Source organism: Oryctolagus cuniculus, chromosome X, assembly GCF_051225735.1.
Source record: "Oryctolagus cuniculus isolate XC-2025 breed Fujian yellow rabbit chromosome X, ASM5122573v1, whole genome shotgun sequence".
Lineage (NCBI taxonomy): Eukaryota > Metazoa > Chordata > Mammalia > Lagomorpha > Leporidae > Oryctolagus > Oryctolagus cuniculus.
This window is the reverse complement of record NC_142888.1, coordinates 131686122-131706779: the sequence shown is the minus strand read 5'-3', so window position 1 is coordinate 131706779 and position 20658 is coordinate 131686122. Positions and strand designations below refer to the sequence as shown.

Sequence of the window (20658 nt, the reverse complement as noted above, 5' to 3'; positions counted from 1 at the left end):
TTTCTTTTTTGAAAGATTTATTTATTTATTTATTTGAAAGGCAGAGCTACAGAGAGGCACAGGCAGAGAGAGAGAGAGAGAGAGAGGTCTTCCACCACTAGTTCACCCCCCAGATGGCCGCAACAGCTGGAGCTGGGCCGAAGCCAGAAGCCAGGAGCTTCCTCCGGGTCTCCCACATGAGTTCAGGGCCCCAAGGACTTGGGCCATCTTCCACTGCTTTCCCAGGCCATAGCAGAGAGCTGGATCACAAGTGGAGCAGCTGGGACTCAAACCCATGCTCATAAGGGATGCCGGCCCTGCAGGCAGCAGCTTTACCTGCTACACCACAGCACCAGCCCCTAAATCTTCCTGCTTAAGTAGTTTCTTTTAGGTATTTTAGTTGAAGTAACAAACAGCTGAATAATACAGACATCTTCCTCTTTGTTTAGACCTGCTTTAATGTCTTTCAAGAATATATTGTTCTATAAGCTTTGCTTTTCTTTCCAAAACTTATTCCTAAGTATTTTATTCTCTTTGATGTCATTGTAAATGCTACTGTTTTCTTTTTTTTTAAAAAAAAGATTGATCTATTTATTTCAAAGTCAGAGTTACACAGAGAGAAGGAGAGGCAGAGAGAGAGAGAGAGAGGTCTTTCATCCACTGGTTCGCTCCCCAATTGGCCACACTGGCTGGAGCTGCACTGATCCAAAGCCAGGAGCCAGGAGCTTTTTCTGGGTCTCCCACATGGGTGCGGGGGCCCAAGGACTTGGGTCATCTTCTACTGCTTTCCCAGGCCATAGCAGAGAGCTGGATTGGAAGTGGAGCAGCCGGGTCTTGAACTGGCGCCCATGTGGTGGCTGGCACTGGCGGTGGCTTTACTGCTACTCCACTGTGCTGGCTCCATGTTTTCTTAATTTCATTTTGGGTTGTTCATTGGTAGAATGTGGAAATGGATTGGTTTTTATATATGGGTCTTGTATCTTGCAAGTTGGCTGAACTTGTCTGTTATTTCTACTAGACTGGTGTGGGTGTGCATTCCTTGGGTTTTTCTTTATTCAAGGTAATGTCATCTGCAAAGAGAGGGGTTTTATTTCTCCCTTCTAATCTGGACGCAATGTGTTATTATCCCATTTTTCTTGCCTCCACTCTAATAGTGTAACTCTTCTGATAGTTGCTATACATCACTGGACAACTGGTTTCTGCAGCTATTTCTCCAGCCATCAATTTATAGCTTTTCTGTTGATTGTCTGCCAAGAGAACTGAGGGTTTGGCTTCTTTGCCCAGTGGAGAAAGAGCAGGGAAAAATCTGCCACTGGCCCCACCCATCCTTTCCCCCACGTCTCTTTCTATGTGTATGGGGAGGGCAGTGCACACAGTGTCACACTTTGAAGCAATAAGCTGACCCACTGTGCCCTTGGAGTGTCCCTGGCACTTTCCTCCTTATTCACCCTCCCTCAGGAACCTCCCTGGCTCACAGCCAGGGCTGGGCTAGGTCGAAGCCAGGAGCCAGGCACTGCATCCTGGGCTCAAGCACTTGGGCCCCCCTCTGCTGCTTCGCCAGAGCATTAGCGGGGAGCTGGATCAGAAGTGGAGCAGCCAGGACCTGAACCCACACCCATATGGGATGTCAGAGTCACATGCGGTGGCTTAACCAGCTGTGCCACAACACTGACTCCCAGGAGAGTGATTTTTCTGCCTGCCCTCTGGCTGGAGCTGTGCCGACTCCAGGTGAGACGACTGTGGGAGGTAGAAGAACAAGCCCCCGAGGATATGCTAGCCTTTGAAGGTGAGCTTCTTCCTAAAAAGTTGCTGATACACGTAGTCGGTTAAGGGTGTCAAGATGAGAGGACGCTGGATTAGGGCCCTGAATCCAGTGACAAGCGTCCTTACGGGAGGAGAAGACACAGCACAGAGGAAAAGGCTGCATGAAGATGGAGGCAGAGACAGCAGTGATGTAGCCGCGAGCCAAGGAGCATGTGGAGCCCCCTGAAGCTGGCAGAGGCAGGAAGGACCCTGTGAGGGTGAGGGAACAACTTTACAGCAGCCCTCAGAAAACACACGGAAATCAACGCAGTCGTACTTGCATACCTGCCTGCGTGAGGGAGACCCGTTTAGGGCGCACACTCCTTCCTCTCCTCCTGATATCCTGACTTCCACCTCCCTTCAGCCATGCGTTCCCAGGGGCTGTCTTTGAGCTCAACATTGCCAACAAGTGCAGCCCCTCTGAGGGTCAAGTTCATGAGCCTCCCTTCACTGATCGCACTTTCTCCCTGTCCAGCCCACGGAGCTGTTCTAGCATCTTTGATTTCCTGCTCCCCAGGTCCTGTCCGCACGCTGCTGGGGATACAGTGGGCCTGTGTGATGCCCTGGGGGACGCGAGATCTGGGGGCAGAGAATGGCGGCATGGATCCCGAAAGCTGAAGTTCCCCCGCGGGGTGCAGGTCGGGGGAGAGCAGAGGTGGAATGTTGCTGCCCGTTCCGGTGGAAGCTTTTGGAGATCTCTGTTCATCAGGATGGAATGGCAAACCATTCGCGGGAGGCTTTCTGGGGACGGCATCCCGGGATGGGCTCAGGGCGGGCGGACTCCGGCAGAACGCCCCAGCGGCCTCCTCCCATCTCCAATGATCCACCCAACCCCTCTTGTCCCCAGGGCCCTACCCAGAGTCGAGGCCATTAGCTTTGTTTCACACCGTGCTCCCCCTAGCCGAGAGCCCCTATGTGGCTGTGGCGCTGTGTCACTAAGCCTCCCGTGGCTGACCCACCTGTGGCTTCTCCCTGGGGTAGCCACAAAGAACCACAGTCCTTCCCAGAAGTCACAGGCCTTATTGTGCGTGGTAGTTTTTTTTTTTTTTTTAAATAACAGTTTTATTGCCATAGAATGCACATGCCATAAAAGGCACCCGTGCCTAGAGTTGTGCAACTGTCCGTTATCGTCAGAGTCTCCACCCCGCCCCCAAGGAAGGCCTGCCCCTGCAGAGTCCTTGGGTCCTGTTGCCGGGCTGCCCAACTCTTAGCATTATCTTTGGCCAAGAGCTTCTGGTGCCCCCAGGCTGCCTCTATTAGTCTCTCTGCTCAGTTCTTTTTTTTTTTTTTGAATCTTGGCAAAAGAACACAATTGCATGCAGGAGAGTGACCCGGAAGTGCCAGTCTAACCAGTGTGCCCGCGTGGATGCCAATACCTGCCTTTGTCGACAGAACCAAACTGTGACCTGCTCAGGAAACCGAGCCACCTGCAGCCGCGGTGGGGAGGGCCGTGGCCACTCTGCTTTTACAGACTTTGTTCTGTCTGGAGCAAGGGACCGGGGGAGTGGTTGTAGCAAGACCCTAGGGGGTTCCAAGGACAAATGGGAGGATGGGATTTCACAGAAGCTGCTCTTCAAGCGTGTGCTCCTCTGGAAAGGCTGTAGCAAGGAGGGAAGGCAGGGGCGCTGCTGGTGCGGCGGGTGAAGCTGCTCCTGCAATGCCGGATCCTGTATCTGAGCGCTGCTTCGTGTCCCTGCTGTTCTGCTTCCAATCCCGCTTCCTGGAAAATGGCCCAACTATTTGAGCCCCGGCACCTGTGTGAGACACCAGGATGAAGTTCCTGGTTCCGGGCTTCAGTCTGGCCCAGCCCCAGCTGTTGGGGCCGTTTGGGGAGTGAACCAGTCGATGCAAGATCAACTCACTTTTACTCTCGCTCTCGCTTTCTCGCTCTCGCTCTTTTTATTTCCTCCCTTGTTTTTCTGTTGCTCTGCCCTTCAAATAAAGAAATATTAAAACAAGAAGGATCACCCAAGCTTCCCTCTGCACTCCGGGGGTCGCTCCCCTTTCTCCGCTTCAGCCTTTGAGCCTTAACTTAAGAGTTTTACTCCTTGACGTGAGTCACCCTCTTGTCTGATAATAGCTTCACTGTGAGCAGAACACTGTATCTTAATGATTGTCAAGGCGCTGGTCAGGGTTAGATAAGGAAAGGCTGGCAAACACGGCATAATCCTGCTGCGCCCTCAAAGAGCTTACTCTCTGAGCCCGGGCGTGGTGCGTCTGTGACGGTGGTGACAGGTGCAGGGAAGTGAGGGCTGCTGTGGGTGTGGCCTGCCCGTGGGAGAGGAGGTGCTGCTGGCTCCGATTGGCGCTGTGAATTATTCATTTATCAAGCGCTCCGCAAGGCTGCCTGCCAGGAGAGTGCCCTGTGACCCAGGGCTTTAAAAATTAATGTGCTCATTGAGTCATTCCCTTGACTCACATTCACGGGCACCTATTACTTGCTGAGTGCAGACTCTGCACACCACAAAAGGCCCCGGGGACGATGAGGAGTTCAAGCTGCGCTGTTTAACTTGCAAACCCAGTGCGGCGGCAGGCGCAGAGGGGATGCATGGGCTGTCAGGCAGGGGTGGAGGGGCAGGCCCAGGGAGGTATGAGTTGGATTGTGTGCGCATGCGCACACACAGATGCATGTGTGCTGTGCAGGGAACACACAATGTACATGTGTGTGTGTCCATGAGGGGTGCGTGGGTAGTGTGCCCAGATGTGGGAAGCTAAGGGGCAGTAGGTTGATTCCCCGTGGGCTCCCCTTTAGGGAGTGTGCACTTGACCCTGTCAGATGTAGCAGGAGCTGGCCTTGACTCACAGGGTGAGGGAATGTGAGCACTCTGGGAGTTTCCCAGGTTTCATCCTCAGCTTGGAGACCAGGGACAGAGTGCTCAAGGCGTGACAGGCGCCAGCAGCACAGGGAGCTGGGGGCCCTGAGCCCCCTCACACACGTGCACAGCTAGGCACATATGGACCAGAGCAAGCTGGGTAGAAGGAGGTGGGGGCAGGAACCCTGTTGTCCGGCAGAGCATGTGCAGAAACGCGGCGCTGGGGGGTCGTCCGTTCCGGAGCAGCTGCCCAAGGCCACTGCCTGGGGAAGTGAAGGGGCTCTGCGGGGTGCCGCGTGCCGGGGCGGGCTCCGTTCAGCCTCCTAGCTGAGGAAGCGCACTCTGATGGCTGGTGTTCTGGCTGAATAGCAGGCAGGGCACACAGAGATGTGTCTGCACCCTAATTCCCCAGAACCTCTGAACGTGACATGGGATGAGCATGGGTGGTCTGGGAGGGCACTAAATCCAACGACAGGTGTCCTTGTCAGAGCCGGAGGAGAAGACACAGACCAGGCAGACAGAGGCAGAGACTCGGGGCGGCTCAGGAAGGAGAGTGTGGCTGGACAGGGTGGAAGGAGGTGGTGGGGAGCTGCCATCATCATGATGACATCACCTGAGTAGAGGATTAGAGTGCGGTGGCTTTTGCCTCTGCACTCCCTCAGGTGTGTTGAATGACAGCAATTATGCAAATATGTTAGAATGACCCAAGCGATTACCACTAGCGTGGGAGTGCCTTTGGTGACCTATGTTCCCAATGCCTGATGAATGGGTTCCTGCCTGTGGAAGACATGAATGGATGACGAGATGTAAATATGTGTTTCATAGTTCATACTCATTCAACACTTATGTGTGTGCCAGGCTTGAAAGATGAGCAGAAACCAGATTCCTAACAGATGCGGAACAGCTGGGAAATCCACACCGAAACACCCTTAATGTCTCCACGACGAGAAGCCCGACTCACTTTTGTGTACAGCGCTTCCTTCAGTTCTCAGCTGCATTTCCGACATTCCTGCAAATCTGCATTTGGGTCATACAAAAACACCTTGGCCCCAACGGGAACTCCCTTTAAATGCCGTTTGCCCAGGGCTTGGCTGCTGCGGCCAGGTCTCCGCATCCTAAGACACGATGGACCAACACCCCGCAGCACCACCTTAGCCAGACGGCGGAGACCCAGTCCCTGAGCCTGTGACCTCGCTGTGCCCTCGCGGAGCAGCTCCGCGGGTTCCGATCCCAGGGGCGGGGCCTGAATCTCCCAGGGGCGGAGCGTCAGTTCCTGGGGCGGGCTTGTGGCGTCTGGGGGCAAGGCTTGTGTCTCCCGGAGGCGGGGCATGAGCCTACTAGGAACGGCCCTGTGTTTCTTGGGGCGGGGCTATTACGTCAGGAGGACGACCGGCGCACACAGGCCGCCAGGCGGTGTCTACCTCTGCGCCTGCGCTGCGCCTGCGCACTCGGCGAGGCCGCGGTCTCTTGCGCAGTCGCACTCACCGGGAGGGCGGGGCCTGCGGGGCGGGGCCGGGCGCGGCAGGGCGGGGCGGCCGGTCCCGCCGCGAGGACCCCCGGGAGGCGGCCTAGACTTGCGGAGAGCGCTTCTCCTTCCGGTGGGGGGGTGCGTCGTAGGGCTGCGGGGCGGGGCTTCATGGAGGCCGTTGGCCGAGAGAGCTACGGAGGAGGGGCTGGGGCGCTGGGGGCCGAGGGGCGGCCGGTGTCCGAGGCGAGGGTACACTTCCGAGTGACGAGATTCATCATGGAGGCAGGTAACCACGGCCAGGGAGAGGGCAGTCCCGCGCAGACAGGACGTGGAGGCCGGGGGCCGCGGACACAGTCTTAGCGCCGAGCGAGCCGAAGCCGGCGGTGCAGGGACCCGCTTGGCGGGGAAGAGGCCGGGCTTTTCCGGTGTGACTCTGAGCGGAGGCTGAGAGGCCCGGCTCAGGGCTGAGGGCTTCTGCCTTTTAGCCACGCTCGGTGTACTACGCCTTGATCTTCGAAATACACGCCGATATCCCCATTGCCCAGACCAACGCGAAGGCCAAAAGAGGACGTGGTACGGGACAGGCCTCCAGAGAGGGGTTCCCGACCCCGGGGCGCCCGCCCATCTGTTCCCGTCCCTCGCGCCCTCTGCCCCACCTGTATGTGGCACTTGCAGGTGCAGAGCCTTCTGGAGTGTACTGTTGGGGAGATCCCAGGGTGCCCTGCCAGGAAGTCCACAATACTGTTGGGGACCTTGCTTCCAAGGCCAGGCAAGGAGGCCACTGTGATTGCTATAGCTGGCGAGCATCACTTCCAGTTTTTAAATTAAAATTGTTTTATTTTGTTATTAGTTTTTAATATTTTATCATGCCTAATTTACTAATGTTTATCACACGCACATATATATATAGAAAAAATAGCAAGTATAGGTTTTGCAGCTATCCACAGTTTCAGCATCCACAGGGCTTTTCTTTTTTTTAAGATGTATTTATTTATTTGAAAGGCAGGGTTACAGAGAGGCAGAGGCAGAGAGAGGTCTTCCACCTGCTGTCTCACTCCCCAGTTGGCCGCAATGGTCGGAGCTGCGCCGATCCGAAGCCAGGAGTCAGGAGCCTCTTCTGGGTCTCCCATGTGGGTGCAGGGGCCCAAGGACTTGGGCCATCTTCCACTGCTTTCCCAGGCCATAGCAGAGAGCTGGATCAGAAGTGGAGCAGCCAGGGCTCAAACTGGTGCCCATATGGAATTCCGGTGCTACAGGCCGGGGCTTTAACCCGCTGCGCCACAGTGCCAGCCCCCACAGGGCTCTCAGAACATAGCCTCCATGGACAAGGCTGGGGGCTGCTGGACCACTGACCCAGTATAAAAAGGAGGAAGACCCATAATGATCAAAATATGGTTGGAAACGATGAATGTCCTTTGGAATTTACAAAAAAACACAGTTTTGAGGAATTGCTGCCTAACAAATTTACCGAGCTTTGGACAAAATAAAAACTTTTTTTTAAAAAAGTAGTTCTTTCTCCTATCAGCTTGCGAAGCTCGGTTTATGTCTGCTGGGAACAGTTGTTTTCTCACGGACCTTCCGGAGAGAAAGGGTGAAAGGAATCGCTGCTAAGCGCTTATACATTTCCTTCACCTTCCAAGAAGACGGGCAAACTATGCCAGTTAACGACAGCAGTGTCCCCCATTTGCTGCCCCGTCAGCTCCGAGGTCCCTGTAAACCAGGCTTCTCTGTGGCAGACAAGGCCTGGAGGTCATTTCAGCAGCGCTAGCTTACGTGGCCTCTCCTGAAATGATGGGCCTGTGCAGTTGTGATCCTGACATGCCTCCAGCTCTTCAGGTGCTGCCTTGCAGGAACTTCGTCGTAAAATGTGCCACCTGCTTTTGTAGGTGGGCAAATGCTGGTTCCCGCTAAGGTGTCCCTGTCCTAGTCCCTGGAACCTCTGAATGTCATCTCCATACCACAAGGGACTGTGCACGTATGATTGAGATAGGAAGATGATTTCAGATTACTGGGGCAGGCACGAATGTGACTGCACTCATCTTTTTAAAAAAGTAGGTTTTTTTTTTCCTAAAGAGAGATATTAGACTCACTGGTTCACACCTCAGATGCCCACAGCAGCCAGGGCTGGGCCAGTCCAAAGCCAGGAGCCCAGAGCTCCATCTGGGTCTACCACATGGGTGACAGAGACTCAGGTGCATGAGCCAGCAGCTGCTGGCTCTCAGGGTCTAGGTCAGCAGGAAGCTGCGATTGGAAGAGGAGCTGGGATGCAAACCCAGGCACTCCAGTATGGGGTGGGAGTGTCCCAAGCAGCGTCTTAAGTGCTATACTGAGTGCCTGTCCCCACGCACGGCCATCGTTGTGAGAGAGGCGGGAGCGGTCACACGCGGGGAGAGGGCCGCGTGATGGAGAAGCAGGTCGAAGATGCAGTGCTGCTGGTTTGTAACGTGCGGGAAGAAGGGGCCGGGAGCCGGAAGAGGCAAGGCAATGGGCTCTCCCTCGGGGCTTCCCAAAGGGAACCTGCCCCGATGCTGCCTCCAGACTTCCCTTCTGCAGACTTGGAAGATTACGAAGGCGGGTTGTTTTAAGCCACAGGCTTTGTGATGATTTGTTCTAGCGGCCCTAGGAAGCGGATCCGACTTCTTAGCAGAGGATGCTAAACATACTCTTTAATTGTCGCTTGCTCTCCGCCTCCTACGGTCAGCCCAGGGGAGGTCATTTCACCTTCTCTTGTTAGCCCGGGTCATCGTGAACCTGTTTCGCGCTCTGGCCCAGTGCATTGATTTCGTTCGCAGGTAGGGCTGGGCTTTACCCCGTGAGTAAGTTGGAGTCCGCGCCCACTGCGCGCTGCTTTTCCAGCTCTCTTCTCTTCTCAGTGTGTCGGCCTCCTTCCTGGGCCATAAATGTTGCTGTTTTCCCCTGCTCTGCTGTGGTTGCCTGCTTGCTTTTCTTGCCTTGTCTAGTCTGTGCTGAGTGTGCTCTCAGTGTAACATGGGGACTTGCGCATCCATTTGATGGCTCGGAGGCCCAAATCCCCTCTCAGTAGGGTTTGCATTGGGTGAGCCAGGGCGGGGCAGACGACATCCAGGTACGAGCTTGCTCGGGTGCAGACAGCACGCAACGGCGTGTGGTGCTTTCCAGGATCTTGTGCCACTTGGGAAATGAGCTTTAGTCAAACTCTTGCTTCTCAGAGTGTGGCGTGCAGACCCGTGGCACGCACGTGGCCTGGGGCTTCTCAGACCCCAGACCTAAAGCCTGTGGAGTTCTTTGTGAGAGCAGGGAGCGGGGTGTGAGCCCTCCGGGCCCCAGCCAGCGGCCTCCCTTGTTTGAGCGTGAGCGAACAGGGACCACACTGCATGATTCGCCTGCTCTCTCTCTAGGTGTCAAGCTAGGGATGCGGTCCGTTCCCGTTGCCACTGCTTGCACCATCTACCATAAGTTCTTTGGCGAGATCGACCTGGGTGCCTATGACCCTTACCTGGTCGCCATGACATCCATTTATTTGGCTGGCAAAGTGGAGGAGCAACACCTGCGTACCCGTGACATCATCAACGTGTCCACCAGGTAATGGCTGTGGGACTGAGGCATTTGGGAGGCTCTCCTGCTGTGCACCCAAGTGGGCAGGTTGCCCTGCCCTCCCGGTGCCAGCAGGCCAGCTTAGACGGAGGCACCTGGATGGCCTTGACCCAGGGCCAGAAGCACCGATAGCAAGGGAGGAAGTCCAGTGTTGGGAGCCCCGGGGGAGTCTGGGGAGAAGCTTGGCCAGGCAGAGGAACGTGGAGAGGTCTGTTGGAAGACTCGGAGTCTTGGACAGGGCCGAGCAAGCAGGGATGGCTGAGACACAGGAAGGCACCTCTTGCAGTGGGGTCATGGGACCCGTCAGGCTGTGTGCCAAGCATGAGGAGGTCACAGCCCCAGCGGGCCAGGAAACTGAGTCCTGGGCACCCAGGAGTCTCTCGCCCTGCCGTGGGCCTGTGAGCACGTGTGGGCCATGGGCAGCACAGCTGGGCCCTGTAGGGACCCAGCCCGTCAGGTGGGCATTGCGGAGGCCTGGGGTGGGGGTGGGGTGGGCAGGAGAGAGCTGTGCAGTGGATGGAAAGTTACTAACTAGCTGTGCGTCAGAGGCCTTCCAGGAACTAATCATTAGGAAGAAAGCTATTTTGTTCTGCTGCTTTTTAAATAAACAGGTAACAAAAAAAGCCCTGCCCCCCCCCCATGCCTAACAGGTTCACGGTGTCCGGGGCCAGGCTAGCAGACAACCGTGCGGGGGGGGGGCGAGGGAGGCGGCTGGAGTCTGCCTGTAATTGCCTGCGCCCCAGCAGGGAGGAGCAGCCAGAGGGGAAATTGTGCTGAGCCCTAATTAGGCGCACAGGGTGGGGTGGGGTGGGGTGGGGCGGGTGGGGGTCTGCGGGGAAATTGGAGATGGAGGAGCAGCTCGGAGGGATGAGTCAGCAGCGGGCGGCGAGTTGTGACTGCCCGAGTACGAATTCTCTTCCCATGCGTCTTGGGGTTCTTGCACAGGTGGGAGTGTTGTGCCTGGGCCCAGTATGAATAGGATGGAAAGATCTGGAAGAAGGAGAGGCCATCTAGGGAGTAGGAGAGTGTGAGCCATGCACCGCCGGGAATACAGCTTGCAGTGGGACGTTCTTGCACCCAGGGTGGAGAACACCCCAGCCTGTAACCGGAAGTTGCCTCTGGCGCCATGGCAGCCACCTGTTCTTTGCCTTTGACATCTTATTGGTCCCTTCCATGCCCCGCTGGTCACTGTCTCCCTCGTGACAGCAGCAGACACAGTGACCCGGTAGCGGCCGCCTGCAGGCCGCTGGTTTGTGTGTGGACATCACGCCCCTCGAAGGCCTGGCTGCTTCCAGGCGCCCTGTGGCAGGGGCAGCTTCCAGGGTGCCGTCAGCGCCGCCCTGTGCCTCCCGCACAGGTACTTTAACCCGGGCAGCGAGCCCTTGGAGCTGGACTCCCGCTTCTGGGAGCTCCGAGACAGCATCGTGCAGTGCGAGCTTCTCATGCTGAGGATCCTGCGCTTCCAGGTCTCCTTCCAGCACCCGCACAAGGTAGGAGTGGGCGCCGGCGACAGTGTGCGGACGCCGTGCGCCTGCTGCGCGCGCCCTGTCCCGGAAGTGCACCCCTTCGAGTCCCCGGCTAGTCTCATTCCCGCTTCCCCTCTCTGCCGGCTTGGCTGCGGGCGGTCTGTGCAGCCGCCTCCCAGGGCCTGCAGGCAGCTGGAACTAGCCCTCCCACATGCATCTGAATCGACAGCAGTTCTCTGGGTGAAAACTTCAGTCAAGCGGTGGGCAGTTAATTAAGTGTAAGAGGTGCCCCTTGCGTGCCCACATGCCGTGTCAGAGTCCCTGGGCTGCGCCTCCTGGACTCTCGGGAGAGCCCAGTGTGCAGGCCTTGGTGGGGGGTGATCCGTGTCTCCTGGTTGAAGGACGGGGTGCAAGGAACAGAAGGGTCTGCCGGCCGGGGCGTGCTGCGGTGAGGCGCGTGTGCGTGCGTGCCGGGGCAGGTGCTCCCCGGGGGTTCCCGGAAGCTTCAGGTGCTGTAGCCGAGGACGCCACTGCTCTGGGCTCTGGGCGCTGAGTGGGAGAAGCCACTCGTCCTCCAGGGGGCACTGCTGTGTGGAACGGCGGGCCCTGAGCGCTCTGCCCTGGTGGCTGGGCACGGCCTGCGGAGGGTGCAGCGGGGCGGAGGGAGGCGCTTTCAGGCAGCGGGCGGTGGTGAACGCAGAGGCCCCGAGTGGAGTGCACCTTCCACGTTCCAGCGTGGCGGGGCCCACGGGAGACAAGGCTGGAGGAGAGGCAGGGCCGCTGGCCCGTAGGGGGCCTTCTGACGCTCTCCTAAGTGGCATGGGAGCCGTCGGGTGCCGGGAGCGCGGCTGCTAGGGCCCTGTGCGTGTCCTGACTGAAGCTGTGTCTTTGCAGTACCTGCTGCACTACCTGCTCTCCCTCAAGAACTGGCTGAACCGCTACAGCTGGCAGCGGACTCCCGTCTCCGTCACGGCCTGGGCCCTGCTGCGGGACAGCTACCACGGAGGGCTGTGCCTCCGCTTCCCGGCGCAGCACCTGGCCGTGGCCGTGCTCTACCTGGCCCTGCACATCTATGGCGTGGAGGTGCCCGCCGAGGCGGAGGCCGAGAAGCCGTGGTGGCAGGTGAGGGGGCTGTCCGCCGCGCCGCCCTGTGGCCCCGGTCCTGGCTGGCGTCTGGCCCTGGCTGCTCACCACTTTCTTTTTATCCGTTCCCCGTGAACAAAGCTGAGGGTGCCCTGGGACTGGTGATGCTGCACAAGCCTGCCACCGTAGCGCTGGATGCGCTGGGCCGGGGCCTGCCCTGCGTGGTAGATGACGGGTGGATTGCCTGCCTCACTCAGCCTGACTGAGCGGAAGCGCCGTTTGTAGGCTGCGCCTTAAATCTGTCCCTTGCAAGAGGTACGCGGGTGGCGGGTGCTGTGGCCCTGCCCTGCCCTGCCGTGCGTGCGTGCGTGCGTGCCACTGGAGGCCACAGGCGGTGCTGGTGCTGACTTCTGTCGTGCGTCTCCACTCCGCGCCCTCCCACCGCAGGGCCGGAGGCGCCCAGAGCTGGCGTGTAGGAAGAACACACAGGTCTTCCGACAGACGCAGCAGACGCCCCTCGGCAGGCCGGGGGCAGCCGCAGCGTTGGCCCGGGGCTGCCAGGGCATCTGTGGACAGGAAGCATCGGGCCGCGCTCGGGCTTCTGCGGCACTTCCAGATGAGGGGCTGCTCTCTGCGGACTCCCGGTCCCTTGGACGGCTTGCACCCACCGAGTCACCCCTTGTCGCTGCTGGCCGGCGGTGACTCTCCTGCACCGCTTTCTTCCTTTGCCTCCTCGTAGACTGTCCTGCTGGCCAGCCCCACCTCTGCGCCAGGAGCAGCCCTCTGGCGGCTCGGAGCTGCTAGCACTGGGCATGCCTGGACCCCTGGCGGGCGTCAGGGAGCACAGCTGGTGGCCCCTGTGGAGTGCAGAGTGCAGCCCGCTCCTGCCGGTCACTGGCCTTGCTGCCCCTCGCGTGCCCTGGGCTCAGCCCTAGAGCTCCAGGCACTTCCTTGTGCGGAGCCGCTGGTGCCTGAGGGTGGCCGCGCTGAGGCTGTGTGCCAGCCCCCTGGGCGAGGCCCTGACTCTCAGGGCCGAGTGGGGGACAGCCGCAGGGTTCGCGATGCCGCACCCGGCGCTCGCTGGGCCTCTTGCTGACTTGCAGCCACTGCTCCCGTCTGTCCCTCAAGATGCCCCACCTGTGCACAGGGATTCGTGTCCCCAGACGGGCGGGGTCGAGCCGCTCGGCTCTCTTGTTCCCAGAGGCTGACGGCGTCTCCTCTGGGGAGTGTGTCCCTTCTGTTGCTGGTGGCCCAGGGTTGTCACGCGTCGTGGACTGATTGCTTTTTTAAGATCATGGTGACATTGCCGTCACGTGAAGTGCACCGCACGGTGCTCCCGCAGGTCTGCCTGGCGGCCTGCTGAGTGTTCCTGTGCTCCTGGTCTCAGCTGCCCAGGTGCAGGCTGCCCAGCCTCCCTCTGCAGGTGAGACGCCTGCCTGCTCTGGGCCCAGCTGCCACCGACCCCCTGGGTGACCCGCTCCTGTCTGGGTCAGCTGGTCACCCTGGCCTCTTCCGTGTGGCAGGTTTTTGGCTCTGCACAGGAGCCACCACCCCTGCGAGCTGTGTCCTCGGGTCCCCACCCCAGGAAGTGCCGAGCGTGCTCAGCCGGAGGGAGTCTAATCGCAGCTTGTTTTCCTTCTGCTTTCTAGGTGTTTAGTGACGACCTTACCAAGCCAATCATTGATCACATTGTGTCTGATCTCATTCAGATTTATTCCATGGACACAGAGATCCCCTAAGGCCCTGGCCCAGGCCTGCCCAAAGAGAAGCCCAGGATGGCTGGCTGGCTGGGGCGGTGCCACCACGTCGCGGGGACGGCCAGGCCCCAGGGGACCAGCTGGGATGACTGGCCGTGCTGCTGCAGAGGGGCTGCTGCCCCCGCTCTGTCCCCAGCAGCCGCGGCCCAGGTGATGACGCGAGCCCTTCCTCCAGCGGGCAGGCCGGGAGCCACAGTGTGTGGCGGGCGCGAGTGGCCGCGCCTGCTTCTGTCCTCAGCGAGGACTCCAGCTGCCGTTGAGGCATGACATGCGCCACAGGAACTGAACGAACAGACAGGACTGCTCTTCCCGGGGTTTTTTAGAGAAAGCGTGAACGGGCACCGGAGATGGCGTTTTATTTTGTGTAATAAAAGGTGATGCAAATCCGTGGGAACCCCTTGTCCTTGCTGTGCAGCCCGCGGGCTATGGTCAGACACGTGATTGCCCTGGAAAGGCGTTCCCAGGGCAGCCCGCGAGCACCAGTGGGGCGAGGCGGCCAGCCTGCGTGGGGGCGGGGTGAACGTGCACTCTGGGGAGGATATGGCCCTTGGCTGGAACGGAGCACCTTGCAGCTGGAAGCACGAAGCCAGGACGTTCAGCTACAGGGAAGCAGCGCCGACGGGCAGCACAGAGAAACTCCGCCAGCGTCCGTGGCTCCCCACCCGCTGGGGTTGTGCCTGGGGCCTGGCGTGCGAGCTGCTTGTCCCAGGCCCCACTCACCGTGGGCGGCGTCTGGGTCTCTGCTTCTCCCTGCCATCACCCCCAGGCCGCTGAGCTCTGTGTGCACGTGTTGTTCCTGTTCTTTGCACTTGGATGAGAGGTGGCTCCAGACTGGGCTCACGGCACCTCTTTTCCGGGCCCCCTGCTCCCGGAGTCCCAGCTTTCCACTGTGTTCTTTCTGCATGTGTCCACCAGCTCAGTGGGCACCTTGGAGGGCAGCCCTGGCAGCCCCATTGCAGGGCGAGGCCAGGCAGCAGCCTGCAAGGGCCGCGGCGCTCTCCAGCCTGCGGTTTCTGCCCCCATGCCTCATCTTGGCAATGAGGGAGCTCTGCCATTGGCCTGGCTGCTTGCAGACATGAGTGGGACTTTGGGATTCTCTGTCTTCGCTCCCCAACAATTCCTTTGGGTCTCCTCTGGCCTCAGCCTCCATGGTGCACGCTTGATGTGAGTTTGTGCAAAAGGCAGCGAGCTGGCAGGAAGTAGAGCCCTGCACCTTGGGGAGGCAGGGATGACAGTGGGGGTGCTGTCGCGGTCTGCTCCCTGTTCCCCTGCCAAGTCCCGCCCCCAGGCCCCAGAACGTCTCCTTTTAGGATGACTGAAGATCAGGCAAGTTCCTCTCTGTCCCTGGGCCTCAGTTTCCCACTGTGTAAACAGCATGTTGAGCCAGTGCTGTACTAGCGCCCTTCCATCTGCCTGCCACACTGGCGGGGACTCGGGCTTTTGCTCCACGTTTATTCCCTGGCCTCTGCGGCATCACCGCTTTGCCAGTGCCTTGGGGCCTCTCTGCGGTGGCTTCTGGGTGTGCGCTTCCTATTCCATTGGCTCCTTTACTTCTGGGATAAAAGGTCAGTGGGGAGAGATTGAGATAAACTTTTCTCCAGCCTGAAGCTTCTTAGGAGCTTCGTGTCCAGAGCCCGTGGTAATTACTGGAACATGGTAAGCGGCCGAGCCTTGCTTGCCCTACGGACGTGGTGGAAGGAAGAGGAGGGCCACGTCCTCCCCCGGAACCCATGAACGTGAGCGTGTTTGGAAACAGGGTCCTTTGCAGATGGAGTCCCGGTGACATGAGCTCATTGGGGTGGGCCCTAATCTGATCATGGGTATGCTTAGAGGAAAAGGGCCAGAGAGGGAGAACACCCCAAGAAGCCAGACACGGGAGACAGCCACATGAGCATGGAGGCGGCGAGTGGAGCCGTGCAGCCGCCAACCAGCTCAGAGCGAAGGTTCTGCCCTAGAGCCTCCAGGGGACTGCGGCCCTGGCCACGCCTTGGTGGCAGGCCTTGCCGGTAGAGCTGAGAGCGAAGCCACAGGGAGTGACCCCACCGCCCCTTGGGAACCCGTGTGTGTGCTGGGAGAAAGAAGCGAGACACCAGTTCACCCTGCCTGTGGGGGACCTGTGAGCCCTCCCTCTAAGGTGCCAGCTGTCTCCACAAGGAACTTGGCCTGTGCTTCCTTAACTCCATGGTTCATGGTGTCCTCGTGCACCCATAAGCTGGGTGCTCTGCTATGTGTCCATGTGCCTGCTGGTGTTTTGCCTTTTTTTTTTTTTTTTTTTTTTTTTTTGCCTGCTTTTAGGAGTATGGACTGTGGTGGTTGGAGGGAACTTCGAAGCCACTTTTTTCCTTTCTTGGCAGCTTCCCTGGAAACTGGGCCCTCTGCTGCCGTGTGGCAGAGTGATAGAAATGTGACGAAATGGGGCGTGGGTTTCCCAGCAAGCCGCTCTGGGGCTCCGTGGCAAGTCTCGTGCCCAGAACCAGCTTGCCGCCCCCTCCTGGCCAGAGCTGGCGGCAGCAGATTGCTGATGGCCACACACTAGGGGTCAGCAGGAGGAGAATGGGGCATGTGCGGAAAGTGGAGGGGACCGGGGGCTTGTGGGAAAGAGGAAGGCTGTGATTGGAACGCGTGTTCCTAGCATCATGGTTCCTATCAGCCACAAGGTGGAGGTGGACCACGCAGCCCTCCAGCAAGGAGTGCACGGCAGGGGGCGCTCTGCGGACAGTGGCACAATGAGACCAGCCAGGCACAGCGGGACAAGTCACATGGGAGTCCACTCCCAGGGGTTCCTAGAGGAGTGGCGCTCACAGAGACACACAGCAGCAAGCTGGGGCCAGGGGCTGCGAGCTGGTGCTGTGGGCAGGCAGACTTTCACTTGGGAGGAGAAACCGCGTTCTGGAGACAGACAGCGCCCATGGGCGTGACTGCCGAATGCCTCTGCGCTGTTGGGCTGAGGAAGGGCAGGACCCCCTCCCTGGCTCATGTGAGCATGCGCGTGGCTGGTCCTCACAGCCCTTCCCCTGGCAGGGCCGCTGCGGGCCCCTGGCGGAGATGACCCAAAGACACCTCTGTTTGGTTCCGACGAGAATTCAGCCAGGAATAAATCACACACGTGATCCAGGCCAGGAGTGCAGGAGCCTTTCTTTTCTTTTCTTTTCTTTTTTTTTTTATACACAGAAATTTGGGTCTATTCTTTAGCTTAGGAAATTCAACTACAGACTTAAAATTATTATGCATCGGCGGTCTTCGTCATGAAGATCGTTTTTGTTCATCTTTCTAACAGGCAGATAAAAATGTAAAACATATTTATTAACTGAACACAGTTGGCCAAGCCATTCCGTGTAATAGAACGCGGTAGAGAGAGGGGCTTCCCCGCGAGGCAGGTCCCTCGGCCTGAAGACAGTACCAAAACCAGAGCAAAAGATCCGAGTCCACAGCGCCCCTTTGCTGAACCCCACACCCCAGCACAAAGGCAACCTAGGGACAAAACAATCGACACGTACAGTAGGCAAGTTTGTACAGCAGCAGTGCGGGTTTGCTGTGCGGGATGCATCGGCCGTGGGCTCTGTCGGTACGTGTGCGGCAGAGCGTGGAAAAGCAGCCGGTAGTGGAGCGCGCACAGCTCGTCACATTCCCTTCCCATGCGGCCAGAGACCCTCGACACATTGAGTTGCCCTTTTTGCTGTTGTTGACACAAGGACGTCTGGGAACGATTTACAAATGGGTAACATTCTCAATGTGCCCTTTAGAAAAAAAGGGATGGCTTTTAAGTGATCTGTAGCTGGCATCTGGAAAGTGGGATTTTCGTTTCTCACCGAAATTCCTTGGCCGGAGATCTGGCTGGGCCTGCTCAGGGGGGGCGGGGAGGGGGGACAAGGCGTCCGTGATAGCGGTGGGCGCTCGTGTGGATGCCACTGGCTCAGGTGCGGCTGGGGTGGGCTCAGCTGCTAAGGGCGCCCATCTGCCCTGCCCCATTCCCATCCTATGTCCCCCGGCTAGCGCCTCCTGGCAGCTGAGCCCTAGGCCCCGGGGATAGATGGAAGCTGCACTGCCCGTCTCACCGGCGTCACTATGGGCGTCCATCCTTGGAACTCCGGGGCGCGAGGAAGGCTGGCCTTCTCTTCATTTCCCTCCCAGGGCATCGTTCATGCAGGGTGAACTGGCTTGTTGCGCTGGGTGCCCACGGTGCCAGGAGCAGGAGTCCTAAGTGTGCCCGCGACAGAGTGCTCCAGGGCACTGAGCTTCCGCACTGGATTCCCCGATGGCGTCGGAAAGTGGCGGCGGACACAGATCCGTGCCTCGTCCTTTGCCTGTGCCGCGGACGACACTGAGGTGGCGCAGCACAGGGTGGGAGTGCAGTCGGAGGCGCCGGGGCTGATGGAGGATGCACGGGCCCTGCCCCTCGGCCGCTTTCTGCGGCACCCGTGGCCACCGCGTTGCCCTTCGCGCCTGGCACTGGGGCCGCCTGGCTCCGCGCTCTGCCAGGTCTGCCCACCGCATCCGCACCTTGCACACAGCGCTTCATGCTCTTGCGGACAAAGAGAGGCACCAGGCAGGGGGGAGGGCTTGCAGTGGAAAAGCGAAGGAAGCTGAGACGAAAATGCACCCTGCCACCTCCTGAAGGGGACCATTCTCACCAGTGCTTTGGTATTTTCCTTTTAAATTAAAAAAATTCCATCAAAAGGGTTGTGTCCTCTACAGGCAGGGGTCTCCTTGGGACTGGCAATGGATGAGGGCTTCTGAGGGGCACAAGGAATCGGGACACACAGACTGCTTCCCTGAACAAGCGCCCTACATTCAGTAATGACATTTCAAAGTGAAAACGCCTGCGAAGAGGAATGGAAAGATCATGCCACTAAATAGTTCCTTATTCTGTAAATATGCATCATGTCATACACACACACACAGATGCACACACGCGCACCCTTGCCGACTGCAGCTCCCCCAGGGCGGGGTAGAGGGCGCTCTCTAGCCCGGAGCACCTGCCTTTCGCGGGGAGGAAAATGTTTGATCGCATTGCTTCCCCGAAAACCCGCAGCAGCCCTCCCGCTGCCTGCACAGCCCATGTGGCGAACACATGGTAGAATTGTAGTTTTCGTTAAAAAAGAAGCATCGGTAGAAAGAAAGGTGGCGGACGCACCTATTCCACTCCCTGCCTTTCTTTTCCTCATTCTGCCTTGGATGAAGAGCCTCCCCCTCCTCTTCCTCGGTCCCAAGCAGAGGCCTGTGGCAGGCTGCACCCTTCTCGAATGGACGTGGCTCAGCCACCTCTCCGCAGGTGTGCGGGCTCCCATGTGTGTGTGCGCGTGCGTGCGTGTGCGCGCGTGACTCCGTGAGTCCAAGTGTGTGCGTGTGCGTGTGCCGACGACAGTTCCGGTTAGAGGGACGTCTCCACGCTGTGGAGCGGGCTCCCGGGGCTGGAAGAGAATGCTGAAGAGGTAGCTGACTTGGTGACATGCGTGGTCAGGTAGATGCCGCTGTCGATGGCGTTGTTGTTCTGGTTCGGGGACAGGGGCGGCGGGGCCCGCAGGCGCTCCTCGTTCTCATCCACATCCGTGTCATCGATGAGTGGGATGTTGTGGGTGTAGTCGTTGATCAGAAACTCGGGCGTTGCCATGAAATTATGGATGGAGCTCTTGGATTCCGGTTTCTCCAGGCCTTCATAGAGCGAGCTACGGAATGCTTTCACCACCCGGATCTGCAGTAGGAGGTGGAGGGACAGGGGCCCGAGGTGGGAGCAGGAGGGGGGACAGGAGAGGAGAGGAGGGCAGTGGAGGGGGAAGGGGGGACAAGAGGAGAGGAGACGTGATCAGTGGCTGGCTGCTGCTGGCGGGTCTGCCCACGTCAATGGCCCGGGTCCTCACGTGATAAATACTCCACTGCCGGGTCGTGGGGCACAGGGTGGCTCTGCCTGGCCTTGGACTTGTCTGCTGACACCCCCGCCCCCAGGCAGGAAATCTGGAACCCAAGAGGTGCCGCCCTAGACTCTGGGCGGCTGCCTCCCTGCTCCTCGCTCTGGGGGCAGGGCCGCCTTATGTGCTCCCTGGGGTCACGACTCAGCCCGCCTCCCATTCTGGTCTAAAAGAAAGACAGTTTGGAAAAGGGAGAGCACTGGGGAGTGGGCCTGCTACTTTTCCTTGCTGGACAGCCACAGTGAAGAACCTTTGGGAAAGAGAGACGCGTTGCTGGTCTTCCTGCTCTGCTCCCATCTCCTGCCTGGCTTCTTCCTCTCCTCTCTGTCCGGACCTTTCTGCCTTGGCCAGGGCACTGACCGGTGGCACAGTGCCCCCTGGAGGCCGACACTGAAAATGCTCCTGAAAACCGCCACAGCTGGCATCTGCTGAGACTGTCCCATGCCGGTGCCCTGTGGTCTTCTTTCTGCTCCCGTGCCCCACCTGAGTCCTCGGCCTCCTTCAGCCAGCCCTCTCCTGCAAGCGCACGTCCATGGGGTTTGCCATATTCTCGCTGGGCCCAGGGTTTTTTACATTGGCCGTCTCCATCACATTTCTAGACCTCAGGCTAGCAAACTGCCCACAAGGAAGAGCTCCCCGCCAAGCCCCGGACTTGTCCGACACAGCAGCAATGACCCCTCCTTCCAATGGCTGCCGCACCTCCACTTAGACAGGCACCCGAGTTTCATCGCGGTTACAAACCACCGAGTATAGGCCGGTGCCGTGGCTCACTAAGCTAATCCTCCGCCTGTAGCGCCAGCACCCTGGGTT

The 20658-nt window shown here is 58.7% G+C and overlaps 2 protein-coding genes across 8 annotated transcripts in view; one reads left to right on the top strand and one right to left on the bottom strand.

Annotated features, from left to right (window-relative positions):
* Nucleotides 1-6095: 6095 nt before the first annotated feature.
* Nucleotides 6096-14336, top strand: CCNQ (cyclin Q). 2 transcript variants are annotated; one of them, XM_051837465.3, is made up of 5 exons: nt 6096-6201; nt 9441-9624; nt 10994-11126; nt 11997-12224; nt 13835-14336. In XM_051837465.3, exons 2-5 carry the CDS (start codon nt 9455-9457, stop codon nt 13922-13924), a joined length of 621 nt encoding a protein of 206 aa, XP_051693425.1. In that variant the 5' UTR covers nt 6096-6201; nt 9441-9454; the 3' UTR covers nt 13925-14336. The 2 variants fall into 2 exon arrangements, with proteins under 2 accessions (XP_051693425.1, XP_002722677.1); XM_002722631.6 differs by having other exon boundaries at nt 6096-6349.
* A 2716-nt stretch (nt 14337-17052) lies between these two features.
* ATP2B3 (ATPase plasma membrane Ca2+ transporting 3) overlaps nt 17053-20658 on the bottom strand; it is a 48885-nt gene continuing 45279 nt past the window's right edge. For 5 of the 6 annotated variants that reach the window (XM_070066752.2, XM_089323884.1, XM_070066749.2 and 2 more), the window contains one exon: nt 17053-19634. In XM_070066752.2, the coding sequence (XP_069922853.1) occupies nt 19609-19634 (26 nt within the window). In that variant the 3' untranslated portion in view covers nt 17053-19608. The remainder of the gene's footprint in view (nt 19635-20658) is intronic. The other variant, XM_070066753.2, reaches the window with a different exon arrangement.